At 39.8% G+C, this 18,415-nt stretch overlaps 1 protein-coding gene across 8 annotated transcripts in view; it reads left to right on the plus strand.

The window, feature by feature from the left end:
* Window positions 1-16,961, plus strand: part of LOC135106437 (uncharacterized) — a 188,840-nt gene extending 171,879 nt beyond the window's left edge. For 7 of the 8 annotated variants that reach the window (XM_064015446.1, XM_064015447.1, XM_064015441.1 and 4 more), the window contains one exon: window positions 16,678-16,961. In XM_064015446.1, the coding sequence (XP_063871516.1) occupies window positions 16,678-16,800 (123 nt within the window). In that variant the 3' untranslated portion in view covers window positions 16,801-16,961. Of the gene's footprint in view, window positions 1-6,678; window positions 6,770-16,677 lie in introns of all 8 variants that reach the window. The other variant, XM_064015442.1, reaches the window with a different exon arrangement.
* Window positions 16,962-18,415: the final 1,454 nt, after the last annotated feature.

The raw sequence follows: 18,415 nt of genomic DNA on the forward strand, positions 1-18,415 counted from the left end.
TGAACAACTCAGTATCTGGTGCATTTCTGAATATTTTCCTGTTTTGATTCTCCAATTCCTTAATCCACCAGTTTAAATCTGTTCTAATCTCCTCTGTAATGTTCATCCATCTATTAAAGTCTCCACATGCCTCTTCCAAAGCCTTGATCTTTGCTCTTTCCATCCTCCTATAGTGCATCTTCCCCATCTCTACAGCTGGGATTGCTGCCACCAGCAGGCCAATCACTCTTGCCATAATTCTAATTTTTTCTTTCTGTCTATTGACTAAAAGAGAGCAATGCTGTATAATTTTATCCCTCCTACACGCTGGCAAGGTAACTGTCATGGCCACCGAATCTATCACGTTACCTAAATACTCAATACGCGTAGTGGAACTCAAAACAGATTTCTCCACATTTATGCAGAAACCTACACTCTGCAACAACTGAATGGTGTCATTCATGCAATCAAAACATCTCGGCAAAGAGCTACTACACAGAAGCGTATCATCAATATAAATAGTGATGTTATGGCCTTTATGCCTAAGTGTAGAGAAAACTGGCTTCAGAAGTTTTGTAAATAGACGAGGACCATCTGAAAACCCATTAGGTAGACATGTGAACTGGTAAATCTTATCCAACCATCTAAAACACAGATATTTTTGTTGTTCCTCTGCAATTTTTACTGAATAATAGGCTTTCTTAAGGTCTATAGAAGCCATATAATCTCCTTGACTAAGCAACTGTAATGCTTGTTCAAAATTTTCCATTTTAAAATGAGTATATTCTACATGCCTGTTCAGTTTTTCAAGATTTAATACCATCCTATAATCCCCAGTCTTATTCTTCCTCAGAAAAACTGGTGAAAGTATTTGTTGATCCTGTCTATTTGTCTCTATGATGGCCTTTATCTCTAACAATTTTTTAACCTCCTGATGCATAATCAGTTTATCTTCCTCACTAAAGACATACGACATACGTACTGTATAATATCCTCTCTAAATAAATATCCGATATTAGCTTCATCTATATTCAGATGACAATGTTCCACCATATTCAAAATGAACAGGTCACTTGTAATCACATGCCATTTATTGATAAACTTGTGAAGTTGCCCAGCCTCAAATTGTTCTCTCACCTGGGTTAACGCCGGGGGTTGCGTTGACCCCGGCCTCTCACGTTTTTTGTTGTCCAAGTTTGAGCACGGTAGGAGCGCCTGTGTTCACCACTGGAGGGCATCCTGCGAAAACCATATGGCTGATATCTGGATGGGAATCCACGGGAGGAGGCCTTGGCAAAAAAAGTTACGTTGTTCACCTCCACCAAATCTGCCACTGCTTGCAGTCCATGATGTAGGCTTTTTAAAAGTGAACTTGGTTTTCAGCCTTTCTGCCTCCTCAATATTTCTGGTGGCTTGTGACAGGTCATCCCCAAACAATAGACCCATCAAGGGAGCCTTGTCAGCACACAAATGAGAATATTTGGGATTAATGTCTCTCTTTATGATATGTCGCCTGGTCAAGTTATTTCTGTAGTGGGCATTACCCAATAATGCCAATGCACCATTGAGCATGGCCACCTCATTTGCAATAATTTGGTGCTCTTCATCACGTGCCACCTTGTCTAGCACAGTAAGCGATTTTACAACAATAGTAGCTGCCTTGGTAATATCTTTTCCCACTTCCCTTAAGTGGAAGTCTGCCTTCTTTGCCTCTGCAGGCAGCGCGTCCAGGACCTGTGGGTTGCAATCCACTTGAATTAATGCATGGCAGTTACTTGGTCTAAATGTCACCTCATCCTCTACAATGGCTTTGTAATCTTCCTGCCTCATGCCATTAATAAACAGGTGGTTCACCATTGCAGCAATTTCCTTGTCAAGTTCTTTTGAGACAGTTTCCGTGGGTCCATAATTTTTAGCACCTTGTAACAATATACTATCATGAGGAACATCCCTCTGGATTTCCTCTTCCTCATCACTGTCCTCCCTCAATGGAGTTCTAAATCCAGAAAATCCTGCCTGTGATTCTTGAGAATCAGGCACCAAAGTATTATTTGACACCAACAGGGGAGTATTGTTATGAACTGCTTTTGACTTCACAGCCCTATTTTCCTTCTTAAGCTTGTCCATGTCTTTCCTCAACTCAGTCAAAGCATCCATAATCATGCCCAAAGAAGGCGCAGTGCTGTCTTCACCAGCGTATTTTGGAGAAGGGGAAGGTGACCGAGAGTAACTTAACCTCTCAGGACGAGTAGAACAGCTCTTTGATCTGGATCTTTCTTCATCATGTTTACTCCCCTTGTATAGTTCCTTTACCTTAGCTGAGGTGCGTGGCATGCTGGTAGTTCTGAATCTCTCAGGACTGGGGCAAGCATCAGAAGGCGTCCTAGACATGGCGGCTAATGTTAACAAGACGCCACCCCTTTTAACAGCAGTTCCTTTTATAACCCCACAGGTGCCTTAACCTCACACACAGGGCAACTGTAAATCAAAAATTTTTTCCCTATAGTAATCTGGGAAGTCAAATGCACCCAGGCTTGTAAATAAGGCAATATTCCTCTTGCCCCAATTATGGGTAACAAGATGGAACCATCTTGCACCTATGTCAGCTCACGAGAGTGCCCAAATATTGTTATATATATATATAGCATAAAATATTTGCTAATAATCCGCCTTATACCAAGTAACGGATATCATATAACCAATAATCCGCCCTTATACAAGGTAACGGATATTTATAGTCCATAATCCACCCTTAAATCAGGTAACGGATTCAAATAGGCAACACTTCGCCCTTATCAGGTAATGGATATCCATAGGCAATACTCCGCCCTATAATCAAGTAACGGATAACTAAAGACAATACTCCACCCTTATAACAGGTAATGGAAATCATAATACACAATCCAAACAAGAAAACTGTAATATTCCTATCACTCACCGATAACAGAAGTCGTAACAACTTAACAGGAGGTGGGACCAACGTCCTACTTGTGTGGTGTCTGCGTAGTAACTGACTGTGTGGCGAAGTGTAGTGTATCTCATGTGAACGGCACCATCTAGCAGACAAGTGATTTGCCGAAGTAAAATCAAGTGGTGACTGTGCCTGTATTTTTGGAGACTTTGAGTCAAGTCTTCTCACCAGAGCAAACAGCCCCACTCTCCTTCACCTCTGCCCATGCCCTTTCGTCACCTCTCTTAGATGCTTGCCCCATAGTCACAGAGGTGATTACACAGGACCCACTTCCAGTCTCTGCTTCTCCCTCTCCACCTGGCAATACCTCTTCTCCCCCTCCTTTACCATCCCTGGGTTCTTCTCTCAACAAGGGAGGAATGGACGAAAGTCCCCCTCACACTGGTTAGTTAACCCGGCAGAGGATAGTTTTTGTGCTTGGCAGCATCTCTCCCGGGCTTCGGAATGCTAAGATCCTGTGGAAGGAGTGTTTAGACCTGGATGGTGTGAGCCCATCCACCCTCGGTTCCGTAGGTTCCTAGTGGTTCAGGTTGACTCCCACGTCCTTTAGTTCAAGGTAATGCCCTTTGGTCTCAACATTGCACTCAGGGTCTTCACAAAGCTCATCAAGGTTATGTCTGTGTATCTTACCAGTCATGGGATGTCAACCCTCATGCACCTTGATAACTGGCTGATCCATGTTCCTTCAGAGTCCCAAGCACATCAAGACCTGGACATTGCTCTCTGCACTTTGCCAGGAAATTGGATTGCCATCCTTCTTCCCAGTCCATCACTTGGCTCAGCATGTAGCAGGACACAAGGTCACAAACTCTGGGCATGTCTGCACACAACCACAACCATCTGCTGCAGAAGCTTTGCCAGGCACTGGAGACTCATACATTCATAAGGCAATTGTGGGACAGCCTCTTAGGTTCTCTCAACTTTGCAGTGCATGTTGTATGTCTAGGGTAGCTAAGGTTCAGGAGACTCCCTGGAAGGAAACCACTGGTTTCCCTTTGCCCATCATGATCAAATTCAAAAGTCACAGTCCACTGCATCTCTCACCAAGGCTCTTCTCCTTCTCTCCCACTTCTCTCCATCTCAGATCTCTTTTTCCTGGCAGAGTCCTGGAACCTCTGCCTGCCTGTCATATATATTCCAGGTTTGGACAACATTTGGGCCAACACGTTGTCACATCAGGCAGTGACATCAATGGAGTGGGAGTTGATGGAGACCACATTCTAAGACTTTGTGGACCTTTTCAGCAGTCCTCAGGTGGACTTGTTTGCTTCCACCTCCAACCATAAGCTCCCTCTGTGTCCCATTGGATGGCAATGGAGGCAGGACCAGATGCCTTCCCGGTTGATTGAAGCTAGTGGAATTTCCTGTATCTGTTCTCTCCTCCAGCAGCCAGAGTTTTGCTACAGATATATCACAAACTGTGGACATTCCAAGGTCAAGTTTTTTCTGGTGGCCCCCTTCTGGCAACCTCAGCCTTGGTGCCAGCAACTCCTGTGATGGTGCCCTTCTCCTGTGCTCCACAAACATTTGTCTCTGTCAGGGAGAGGCCTGAAGTCCTTCAGGATTTCCTCTAACTTTCACACATGGAGTTTCCCTCTCTGAGGTTATCTAGAGAGCTCTCTTCACAAGTGGTGCTGGATCTTCCTCAGGCCCTTCATGCCTCTTCAGTACAGCAGTACCAGTCCTGCTGGAAAGCCTTCCAGTCCTTGCACAAGAGATATGCAGAACCTCTCTCCAGATGTGGTACTCCAATTCTTTGTTTCATAAAAAAAAGGCTGCTTTGCTGCTACTACCCATACTCTCATTGCTACTCTAAAGGCTCTGCTTTGTTATGGCCATGGCAATTCACTGGACCCCCTTTGGCTTCCTTCAGCATCTTCCTCTCTGCCAATTTCATCCTTTTTGGTCCCTCTTTAAGGCTCTGGACTCCTTTGTTCCTTGTCAGTTTTTTTGGTTGCCCTAGTTTTAGGACTGCCTGCTTCAAAATGATGTGCCTTGTCATCATCCTGCTTGGACCTTCTATGCTTCTGGTGACATTCAGGTTTCATTTGGTCCGTCCCTTCCTTTCTAGCCAAGAACAAATGGAAAGATCACCACCTTCTCCCCATTATTTTTCTGGCTTGGTTTCCAGGCAGGTTTCATCATCCTCTGTGTCTTTTCTCTACTCTTCGCCAGTATCTTCTAGCTTTTGCCGGCTCTTCTTTAGACCATCTCTTTCTCTGGCCTGACTCTCACTGCCCCTGTTCCAGTATCTACATCACACAGGTTTTGCACAATTTCATCATACGTGCAGATCCACAGAATTGCTCCAGAGGTCAGAATGTCTGGAAAATGGCAATGGTCTGCTTTTTTTTTGCCCACATTCCTTGGGGACAACTCATTTAGGAGACCAGTGGAGCTCAGTTCACACTTTTGTCTATTGCTACCTCTCCACTCAAGTCATCAATATGTTCTGTCACGATGGGCTCAGGCTCTCCTGCCTAACTGTTCCTTTTAATTGAGACCTCAAATGTTTTGGATCTCTTTTTCATTTTCTACAAAACTTTGGGTTTATTTTTTGGGTTTGATTATCCATAGCTTACAGACCAGTGGCCCTGTTGTGTGTGGGGCCTAAGTGTGGGTTTCTTTGGTATTGTTGGGGCATGTTCTTGATGATTCTCCACCAGGTTGGTTTTACTCAGTGTTTGCCTCTTGGGGATCTCCTGCTTCCACTTACATCACAGTTTGTCCTTCCGCTGAGCAACTTCGTCTTTCCCTCCAGCTGAACAACCATGGATCTTCAGTCTTGTTTGGCAAATGTGTGTCCCAGGTTGGTGTCTTCCTAGACCACCTCCACATGGGAAGCAGCACTGGCATCCATGAAGTGGCCACAAAAATAGGATTTTGAACAGAAGTGAAAAATCAGTTCTTGGTGACACTGAGTGGTTACCAATGTTTTGGGCCCGTCCATAGTTTCTTTCTCTCCCTCCCCCTGTTTTGTTCAGATCCCATCTAACTTTACATAGTATTTTCTGATGGTGACAGCTACATGTTCTGTCCTCCTTACCTTCCTAGGCCACACCCCTTATTAGATTTGTTGGTAGTTAGACAAGTGTTTAGATTTGGGGGTGTGTGAATGAAACTTTTTTTTTTTTGCAAATGTTCTAGCAAACGGTTTAGACATTCTAGAGTCTTATCTACTTCATCACGTTCATCGGCACAAAGAAAGCAAGAAGCAGCAGCAAAGGTAGCCAGACTTAGAAAGGAAATGGAATATCATGATAGTTTAGCAGAGGCAGAAGTTAGGTTAGCTAGAGACCAGGCAATGTTCACAAAGAAAAAGAAAGAGAGAGATTTAGCAGTTGCTAGTGCAGAACTTAATGCTCTTAGCTTAGTTGAAGAAGTAAAAATGCTTCCAGGTAATGATGAAAGTGTAGAGAAACAAAGTTATCTTCAACAATAAGTAGTGTCACAAAATGAAATGAAAGCACAAGCAATTGCAAATCAACAAAGTGACAATGCCAAGCCTCACAAATATGTTACATTCCATGACCCACAGGAACCTTCTTCTTGCAATAGAGATAATAAATCAATGACAAATGAAGTAGATGGACAAATAGTTAGTGAACCTCAAGCAATAAATCTCAACCCTACAGCTCAAAGTCTTGTACCAAGTTCTCATAGACACACACATAATGTTAACATGCCTAATAATGTGAGACAGAATTATCAATCATTTTCCCATCCAGGGGGAACCTATGCAATCAACATACCTGATCCCAAGTGGAGCCTCCCTCCAATAGAGCCTAACTTTTGATGGAGAACCCGTGGAATTTCCAAGTTGGTTGAAAAACTTTGAAACTTATGTAGAATCTAGAACTTCTATTAGTAGAGAGAGACTTGCCTACTTAGACAGGTATACAACTGGTGAGGCAAAGGATGCCATTAAAATGTTAATGCACTTTAACTCCGATGCTGACTATGTGCAAGCAAAGAAAATTCTTAGGGATAGATTTGGAAACAAAAGCATCATAGCTGATGCTTACACAAAAAAGTTAACGAATTGGCTACCAATCTCTCCGCATAATGGTCCAGCATTAACAGCATTCTCAGATTTTTTGAAATGCTGTTTAGCTGCAATAAAACACTTCTCATTTGTCATTTCTGAATAACCCTAGAGAGCAGAGAAAGGTGCTAGCAAAAGTCCCTGAACATATTGTTCATGACTGGAGAAAGCAAGTAATGATATATCTTGATACTAACAGTAATAACAACACTCCTAGTAGTGATGAAGAGCTACCACCCGCCCTTTGAAATGTTATGTGAATTTGTCCAGAAAGAAGCAAAAGGAGCAAGCAATCCCTTTGTTTCCTTGAATTCAGTAAGTAGGGAAGTAAATGATTGGATCAAAACTCAAACAAAGGCAACCAATTGGAATCCAAGGGAATCAAACATCAAGACAAAGAATAGAGGGAGTAGAACTTTCATGGCTGAAGCAATTGAGGAAAAACCAATGTGGTCATTCCAAAGTAGAGTAAATGTACAACCCAACAAACAGTATCCCAAGGACCTGGAAATTTGCTAAAGAAAAATGGTTATGTACAGGGTGTCTAAAAATGGGTCACAAAGGAAAGGATTGTAGAAGGAAAGTTTGTAAAGTATGTCAGAGATACCATCCCACAGGTCTTCACAATGATGACATGACAAGAACTGAGAGCCAAAGGGTGCCAGCACAAGCAACTCAGCCTAAAGATGATAAACCCACAGTAGTAGCAAATAAGGTCAAAGTTACAGAATCAGTGACACATGACATGCACACTATGATAGTTCCTGTATGGTTACATCATGTTAGTAATAAAGAGAATAAAGTTTTAGTGTATGCCCTGCTGGATGAGCAGTCTGATGCTTCATTCATCAAGGAAAGCACTCTGAATAAATTGGGAGTTAGCAGACCATCAGTGTCACTTAATATTCACACAATAAGTGGAAAACAAATCACTGATTCTACCAAAATTCATGGACTTAAAGTGAGAGGTCATATTGAAGAAGTAGAAATACTAATCCCTTCAGCATATTCAACAGAAAACATTTCAGCTGGACGGAGTCAGATACCAAGGCCTGAGACTGCTTGTGACTGGCCCCACTTAAAGGCAATCTCTGACAAACTAATGAAATATGACCCAAATGTTGACATAGGACTCCTCATTGGTCTTGATTGTGCAGAAGCCATTATGGCAGAAGAGGAAATAGCAGGTGATAGCAAGAAGCATCCCTGTGCTCGTAGGACAGAGGCATCATTGGTAGAATCTCAACCCATTCAAGTCCATTGGAGGATACAGTGGTAGTCTACAGAACAGTGACACAAGAAGTAGAAATCAATGAAGAAAAGAGGGTTAATATTCTTAGTGGTTCCTACTAAAACCAAAGAGATGATTAATCCTTCTCAAGTGAGAGATATGTTTGAACTTGACTTCAGTGATAGAAAGTCAGCTGACACTCCATTATCATATGAAAATAAAAGGTTTATGAGTAAGATGAAAGAAGGAGTACATCAGCTGAAGGATGGCCATTATGAGTTGCCCCTTCCTCTTAAAGATGATAACGTCAAGCTTCCAAACAACAAACTATTAGCAGAGCAGACTCAACAAGTTAAGAGCTAAACTTGAGAAGGATAATCAACACAAAGGTGATTACAAAGTGTTTATGGATGATATGATTACAAAAGGTTATGCAGAGGTTGTACCGACAAAGGATTTAGTTAGGAATGATGGTACATTCCACATCATGGAGTTTATCATCCGAGAAAGCCAAAGTTGAGAGTTGTCTTTGACTGTAGTGCAAACTACAGGAACCAGTCACTAAACAGTCACCCATTACAAGGCCCAGACCTTACCAACAAACTTATTGGAGTGTTGTGTAGGTTTAGACCTTACCAACAAACTTATTGGAGTGTTGTGTAGGTTTAGGCCAGAAAGCATTGCACTTGTATGTGATATAGAAGCAATGTACCATCAAGTGAAGGTCAACCCCAGAACATAGAGACATGTTAAGATTTCTTTGGTGGGAAAATGGTGGCCTTAATAATGAGATAGCTGAATACAGGATGACACCTCACCTGTTTGGAGCTACATCATCTCCAAGTGTAGCCAACTTTGCACTTAAGAAAGCTGCAGATGACTATGGGTGTGGATCTGATGCAGCCAAGTTTGTAAGAAACAACTTTTATGTTAATGATGGTTTGAAGTCAGTAGCTACAATGGATGAAGCTGTCACTCTTATTCAGCAGAGCAAAGAATTTTAACCTTCATAAGTTCTTGTCAAACAACAAAGATGTATTAGCTGCAATTTCTCCTCATGAGAGAGCAGATGGAATTAAAAGTTTGGATTGCCTATAGAAAAAACTTTGGGAGTTGAGTGGTACATAGAATTTGACACATTTCAATTTAGAATAAAGCTGAAAGAAAAGCCACTCACCAGGAGAGGCATTCTGTCAATAGTGAGCTCTGTATGGGATCCATTAAGTCTAGTGTCACCTCTCATACTGACTGGAAAGCAAATTTTACAAGAATTATGTAAGAATGCAGTTCAATGGGATGATGAGGTGCCAGATTATGTCAAACCTAAATGGATAAAGTATCTCCTGATCATGATGGCCTTGTAAGAAAGGTTAAGGTCCTGGTGTCAGACTGTAATCTCGACAAACAGGGAAGATGCACAAAGGCAAACAGGACCATCATAGAGAGGCCAATACATAGTCTAGTATTGCTGTTAGAAGGTAATGCATAATAATAGACCGGAGCATCCCTGCCAAGGAGCCAGTGTAACAAAACATATTATGTGCTAATCCAAGTTTTAAGGTACATACTAATGTTAATCTAAGGTAAATTGTTACACAATTTAGGGGAGCCATGTTACTGTATGTAAAGCGTATGTACCTCATGTCAATATTCCTCAGTAATCATAAGTGAAATGTTCAATAATTTTCTATTTGTATGAAAACGTGTAATATGTGTAAGTATCAGTATTCAATGCTATATTAAGCACCGAAGCCAATGCTCATTTGTTAGTAAAGTGTGGTTAACCCACTGGTCGCCTGTGGGCGTCACTCACGGCCAAGTCGCACTCAAAGATGGGCAGGATGGTGACCGAGGTAAATACTTTAATTTTGTAGTAAAAACTGATTGTCATAGTGCCAAGTTGATTGCATGTATTGTTAATGAATATTGTAATATGTTGAAAGTGTTTAATATCAGTGTATAATGTTATTTTGTAAGAAATTGAGACCGAGAACTTGTTCGCAGTTCTTACGGTCATGCCTACCTCATCAATAAACTTCAGAGAGAGAACTGCCTTTCCTCGACCCTACGATGATGGGTGTGATCAGTAAAACAGATCACCTGAGAGCCAATTGATGCCCAGCCGGTGCAGCTACAGCATTGTCACTTTGTTGATTTGCAATTGCTTGTGCTTTCACTTCATTTTGTGACTATGTATTGTTGAAGATAACTTTGCTTCCCTACACTTTTATCATCACCTGTAAGCATTTTTACTTCTTCTTCAACTAAGCTAAGAGCATTAAGTTCTGCACTAACAACTGCTAAATCTCTCTCTTTCTTTTTCTTTGGAAACATTGCCTGGTCTCTAGCTAACATAACTTCTGCCTCTTCTAAACTATCATGACATTCCATTTCCTTTCTAAGTCTGGCTATCTTTGCTGCTGCTTCTTGCTTTCTTTCTGCTGATGAACATGATGAAATAGATGAAACTCTAGAATGTCTAGACCATTTGCTAGAACAAATTGATTCTTTCACTCTTTAACTCTTTTCTTTTACATTCTATACTTTCTAATATTTCATGGTGAACTCGTTGGTTGTGTTCCAGCTCTTCATTTTGCTCCTCTTACCTATCTGGCTCTAGTTCCACCAGTTTTGAGTATTACAAATAATACTGATGAAATGCCTCTATTACTTCATTTGACAGGGGCTCTAATTCAAAGGGGCTAATTACAATGTTTAGTCCTTTCTTAATTTTGCTGGTAACACTGCTCCATTTACACTTACAGGACTCTGCTCTTCCCTTGGTTACACTGACTTGATATTCCCTTTCTTTGTCGGTCAGCACTTGTCCCCTGACACTAACTTCATTATAAGCTTGATCCTTGTCCACTTGCTCATCTTCACCTTTCCTAAGGCCATCTATGGCATTAATTTCCTCAGTATCAGACATATCTAACAACTTAATTGTGTCAATACTGAGACACTGAAAGAGCAATTAAAATTACCACTCTAATACTAGGTAATTGTGGGTAATTTTCGTTCACTTAGGTTACTCAATTCAGTGCACATACATAGTATTATACTTTCTTGCCTGTGACCATGGGTTCTACAAAATGGTAAGAAGGCACTGTGGGTAGAAGGGAGTGGTTGTCGTCAAGGGTAAAGCTCTCCCCGGGGCCTCAGAGGTCAACCTATAGGCTTATGTCAGTGTCCCCTCGTTCCATGACTCAATCTTGCTACGATTTCACGTGGAGCCAATTTCTTGCTTGTAGGTCGAGTTCTTACTGTAGCCGCACCGGCAGGGCTTCATTAGCACTCAGGTGATCTGTTATACTGATCATATCCATCATCATAGGGTCGAGGAAAGGCAGTTCTCTCTCTCTGATGTTTATTGATGAGGTAGGCATGACCGTAAGAACTGCAAACAAGTTCTCGGTCTCAACTTCCTACAAAATAACATTATACACTAATTAAACACTTTCAACATATTACAGTATTCATTAACAATACATGCAATCAACTTGGCACTATGACAATCAGTTTTTACTACAAAATTAAAGTATTTACCTCGGTCACCATCCTGCCCATCTTTGTCTGAGTGCGACTTGGCTGTGAGTGACACCCGCAGGCGACCAGTGGGTTAACCACACTCTACTAAAAAGTGAGCATTGGCTTTGGTGCTTAATATAGCACCGAATACTGATACTTGCACATATTACACGTTTTCATGCAAATAGAAAACTATTGAACATTTCACTTATGATTACCAAGGTACATAAGTTTTACGTACAGTAACATTTTCTCTGGTAAACTCTGGAACTCCCTGCCTGCTTCTGCAATTCCTCCTTCCTATGACTTGAACTCTTTCAAGAGGTAAGTTTCAAGACATTTATCCATGTTTTTTTTTTTTTTTATTTATCTGACATCTCTTGCCCTTTTTTTATTCAAATTTTATGCTGTCCTTGGGCAGTGACCTTCATAGAAAAAAAAAGTGGAAAAACTAACACCTACTTTAGTTCTTCACATACATGCTTTGAACATTAATAACTAATTGGTTTCATTGTTTGAAATTTTCTTTGTGTCTACAGGAAGCCGATACCATAAGGATTAATTTGTTACATGTTTCACAAAAATCATTTGGTTGAAACTTAAGATATATGAATCTTCATATTGGCAAATTTTAGGAGTGATTTCTGGCATTTTTAAAAAAACAATGGTTGGAGCTTTCTCCTCCAGCATTAGTCATACAAATGTGTGTGTGTTTATTTACCTAGTTGTATTGCACAGGGCATGAGACAAAGCTCATATCCATATTTATCCAGTTTTTCTGTAAACATGTGTAGACTGCCACAGCCACCTCCTCCTTCAAATCCTTCCAGATTTCAATAATTCGATAGGGAAAGCTGTATTTCATGATGTCACTTGAATATCCACTCTTCTTTATTTTCTTCTCATGCTCCCTCATGTCTCCATCTGTGGTACCAAGTCATTTCTGTCCATTCTTTATATATTGTTTACTAATTTGTACATTGTTATCAGGTCTCCTCATTCTCTTCTCTCTTGTAGTGTTGGTAATCCCATCTCTTTAAGTCTGTCTTCAATTCTGGTACCATCTTTGTCGCTATCCTCTGTATTCTTTCCAGTTTCCATATATCCTTTTTTTCTATATGGATCCCAAACTACTGCTGCATATTCCAATTTAGACTGTATCTTGCTTGTTATAATTTTCTTCATTTTTCTTTATCTAAATAGTTAAATACAACCCTATTGTTTGTTAACAAGGTGCATGTAGAACCAAATATTCCGTTTATGTGCCTTTCAGCTGATAGTGTGTCCTGGATCATTACTCCCAAATCTTTTTCTTCATTACCTTTCGTTATTATTTCTCCTCCCATTTTGTAATTCCTTGAAGGTCTCTTTACTTTTTCCTATTTCCAACATGTGGCATTTTCTGGCATTAAATTCTAGGTTCCATTTTTACTTCCATGCATGTTTCTTGTCAATATATTTTTGTAACTTCTTGCAGTCATTTTCATCCTTTATTATTTTCATTATTTTTGCATCATCAGCAAAAAGGTTTATATAACTATTTAGATCCCCTGTCATACCATTTACATTTATTTAAAACATAATAGGTGCCAACACAGATCCTTGCAGTACCCTACTTGTCACTTCACGCCAACTTGAATTGGTGTCTCTGATTAGCATTCTCATTTCTCTCCCTTGTAAATAATCATTCATTTATCTCAATATTGCTCCTTTTAGTCCTCCTTCATTCTCTAACTTCCACATTAGACTTTTGTGGGGAACTTTATCAAGTGCTTTCTTGAGATCTGGGTATACTGCATCAACCCATCAGTCCCTCTCTTGTATTCCAACTATTACTCTCATATAAAAAGCTCAGTAGATTTGTGACACAGGATCTCCCTTTCTTGAATCCAAATTGCTTTTCTGCAATTATCTTTTCATCTTCTAAATATTGCACCATCTATCTTTAATTACTGTGACACTGGTCTGTAATTTAATGGTTCCATTTTATTTCCCTCTGTATATTGGGACCAAGTTAGCTCTTTTGCATTTCCTTGGTACTTTTCTTTCTTTCAACAAGCTGTTGATTATATTCCATATGGGGTTCCTCCGTTTGTTCTCTGCACTCTTAATATCCGTCTGTTTATTTGACCTGGTCTTATAGCTTTTCTAACATCCAGCTCTTCCAGCAGTTTCTTGATTTCTTGTCTCTTTACTTGTATCTCCTGTATTTCCTCATTCTGTGATACCACTTTTGGTGCCACAAAATTTCCTTTGTAAACACAGATTAAAAACTCTCATTTATTAGTTCACTCATCTTCTCATTAGTTTCATAAATTCTTCCTTTTCTCTTTAACTTGTTTATGTCATCTCTATTTCATTTTTTTTCATTTACGTATCTGTAGAAGAGTTTAGGCTCTTCCTTGCATTTTCTTACTATGTCACTTTCAAAATATATTTCTTCTCTTCTTATACTCTTACTATATTCATTTCTTGTCTTTCTGTATTCTTCCTTAATATACGAGTATCTGGTCAGTTTTCTCATCATTTTCCTCCATGCCCTGTCCTTTTTCTTTTTTTGCTTCTACACACCTGGCATTATACCATTCATGTTTCCCAGTTTCCACTTTATAACTTAGTACAAACTGTTGCACCCCATCTCTATACTAGCTCAAAAATATATAATATTTTCTTGCATTATTTTACTTTGAAATTAATTTCCTGTTAAATTTTCCATAAAATTTATTAAGCTCTGCAAAATTTACTTCATCATAGTTGTCTCCCATTTCTAAATTGTTCATTCCTGTGTAACACTATTTCTTCCTGTATTATTATTTCTATTATCAAGTGATCACTTCTTCCCAGTAGACTCAGACAACGTATACTTGGTCTACTCTCAGGGATTTTCATAAACTGTGATGGTTCTTCTTCTCCTCTTCTCCTCTATGTTCGTTCACCCACTGTCTCACTGTATTCACTATCTTGCATAAGTTCTTTGTTCCATGACCCAACATTTTCTTTCACTTCCATCTCCCAGTTAATTCCTTTAGTGTGGAAGTTGCCTACTAAGAGCACTTTGTTACTTTTCCTTACCATTTCCTCTATTTTATTTCTTGTTTCTAGTTGCATAGTTTTATATCTATTGGTCTTCCATACATTAGTTTTTGGTGGTATGTACATCACAATAACTTTCCTTTTATTACTTCCTTTGATCTTAATCACAACACTCAAAGTTTCCACCATGCCATCGTCATATTCCACTTCCTCAACAACAACATCCATCTTTACCAATATTATCACTCCTCCTCCTCCATTTCTATTTCTGTCTCTCCTCCATGTGCTATAACCTTCCTTTGCAAATCACATCTTTATTTCCTCTTTTAGTTTGGTTTCGGTTAAACATACCACATCTGGTTTATTGTTCTTTAGGTAGTTATTAAGTTCCAATAGGCTTGACACCAAACCATCTATGTTTGTATACATAATTTTTACGCCTCCACTTGGTAATCTTCCGTGGCATCTTTGTACCACAATTTCCTCACTTTCATGTCCACAGCTTTCCAAATGAATTTCCTCGCTTGTTCCTGTGTTCTCTCCTCATTTTTTGACGGCCTCTACTCACAACTCTCAGTTTACTTCTCTCTTCTTCATTCATTTTATCCATATTACCCTCATTCCATCTACTTTTGCCAATTTTCCTGTTCTTTGCAACACATTTTCTGCTGCTGTCTGTGACGTGAATCTCTTTTTCATTGATCTTGTTCCATTTTTGTCGTACTTTCCAATCCTATAAACCTCTTCAATTTATTCAACTATCTCCTCTCCTTCCCCTACCACTTGTGCTATTCCTTAGCCCTTTTTTGCCTCTTCTTTTTCTCTAGTTATTTTCATGGATAGGTTCTCCTTGACCTCAAACACCACCACACACATCTTTTCCTGTACTTTGTCTCTCACAAGATTACTTTTTCCCTTTATTATTTTAATCACTTGCTTTTCCATATCCTTATCGTGTTCCTGTTGCTGTTCCCTTATCATCTTCATATCCACCTTTGGTTGTTGTTCTCCCTCTTCTTTCCATCTTTTGATTTCCTGTCACAAATTCTTTTACTTTTCCAGTTTAATCTCTCTCTCTCTCTCTCTCTCTCTCTCTCTCTCTCTCTCTCTCTCTCTCTCTCTCTCTCTCTCTCTCTCTCTCTCTCTCTCTCTCTCTCTCTTGTAAAAACTTTCCTTAACTCCTCGTTCTTCCTTTAAATTCTTGATTTCTGCACAGCACTTCTTGTTTAAGTTCATAATCTCTCTCTCTCTCTCTCTCTCTCTCTCTCTCTCTCTCTCTCTCTCTCTCTCTCTCTCTCTCTCTCTCTCTCTCTCTCTCTCTCTCTCGCTCACATCATCTTTATTATATCACTGGATTTTTTTTACATCGTCACCACTCACTTCCCTCTTCCTTCCACGTCTTTATTACCACTGCTAAGCTACGTAGTTCTTGTATTTTCACATTTTCTTCTTCAATTTTCCACATTCATTTATTTGTATGAGCTACACTGAGGTCCTCATCCGTGAATCCTTCGAAAACATTTGCCGTGCCGGCCGCCATTTTCCCTGTTGATACCACTGATAATGTTTACTTTTCACCCATTCAGCCACTTCCCAAGTTACACTTCACTTCCCTGCACTCACACATCGCACAATTCTCTATTATAAAAACAAAACCAAGCTCCCCCCCCCCCTGTATAACCAGAACCGAAGTAAATCCTTCGAGCTGCTGTGGATGTGTCTGATCAGCTGGGCGCGCATGTGCGCGCGCGTTTTTTTTTTTTCTTTGGTGTGTGTGTGTGTGTGTGTGTGTGTGTGTGTGTGTGTGTGTGTGTGTGTGTGTGTTCTCTACCACTTGAAAAGTTATTTCTACCATTGTGTATCAAATAACATTATTCATACTTATTGCAGAAATACAGTGCCACCTGCCTGCTAGGCCATCATGTAGGACCTATGGCATGTGTCTTGCTACAGCTGCACAGGCCTCATCATTGCTCCAACTGGACATGTATTCTTGCTGAGTTGCCTTATTAAGGGCCATGTCAAAGGCTTTGTTGAGATATATGTAGTTGTCTATCTGAACCCAAGTAACATTTTTGTATCTTTATAGCTGCAATATACACAAGTAAGCATTTGTATTATAAAAACAAAAATCATGTTAATATTTTGGAAATAAATATAGATTTGTCACGTCACTATAGTGTTTCATTATATTACATGGGTGTGATGGTATGGTAAACGAAAGCTGAATTAGAAGTGCGGTTAGAATGGCTGAGAAGGCTACTTAAGGAGCACATCTTACTTAAAGACCTCTCAGCAAACATAAAAAATGGGTTAGGACAAATTGACTTATTGGCATCTCAAGCGCATCTCTAATCAATATTCACACCCATTGCAACAATGACCGCTATAAATTACCAGTGTCAGTATTTATGGTGTGTTCGGTGTCACATAATCAGCTGTTTTCTCAGGTTGAAACGGCTTTTGTTCTGTTCATTTCGTGGTGCTTGTATTGATGAGTACAAGACACAAGTCACGGTGGTATAATTCAATCACTAATCTTCACATATTAGGCTTGAATGGTGTCGATGTAGCAAAACATGTGAATTAGAATACATGAAACTTCCAGAACCTCATTAAAAAATTCGACAAGCGAGGCAGTGATGAATTGTCTTTACACAGGCACAGTGGTGGCATCCCAGCTGCTTCCCTTCAGCTGAAATGCCTTAAAAATGGAAGAGAATCTAACTGTCTTTGTAGAGAAGCTAGAAGTCCTGGGATAACAATAAAGGAATGCCATTATCATGTTTGTGAAAAGACAGTTCCTCACTGCCTCCCTTAACAAATTTTTGCATGAGGTTTTTTAAGTTTCATGTTTTAAATCCACATATTTTGCTATATTGACACCTTTAAGACTGACATGTGAAGGTCTATGATTAAATGATATCACCTCGCACTCATCACCACAAGCACCACAGCATGAACATAACATAATGCGCTTCACCCCTAGAACAGAGCCGATCATGCGTCACCAAAGACACAATGAACACTAACACTGGTGACCTACATAATACTGGTCTTTGTTTCTATGGATGTGAGTGAGGAGGAGGGATGCATTTGAGTGCCAATTTGTCCCAGCCCTTTTTTTTTTTTTTTTTTTATGCTTGTTGGGAGTCCTTAAGTAAAACATACACACTGAGTAGCCTGTGCCGCCACAACGCAAAATTAGGGATTGCTAACCATACAGACAAATTTTTACCAGTGAAGAAATTTATTGTATGTTGAAAGGTTATTTTTTTTAATATTTAAAATGGGCATTGCAGCATAATATTTCAAATGTATGGGTGAGCGAGAATTTTTTTTTTTTTTTCAGATATACCTGGAATGGAAGGTCAGAGTTTGAAAGAGGAATGAAGTCAGTAGAATGAGTAGAAGGTTAATTGATCAATATTGAGGTCCATTACCGAGAAGAAAAAAAATGAAAAGCAAAAGGAAGAGAATGGAAACACAGATCTTGTATAGAGAAACAAGTCACTGTGTAAATGATGCAGACATTGGGAAACAGCAGCTAAGATTAGTGAAATAACAGTTTGATAGCCAGAATGGAAATACCAATAAAGAGAAGGAAGTGAGAGATATGAAACAAATA

This window comes from Scylla paramamosain, chromosome 13 (assembly GCF_035594125.1).
Source record: "Scylla paramamosain isolate STU-SP2022 chromosome 13, ASM3559412v1, whole genome shotgun sequence".
NCBI classification, from domain to species: domain Eukaryota; kingdom Metazoa; phylum Arthropoda; class Malacostraca; order Decapoda; family Portunidae; genus Scylla; species Scylla paramamosain.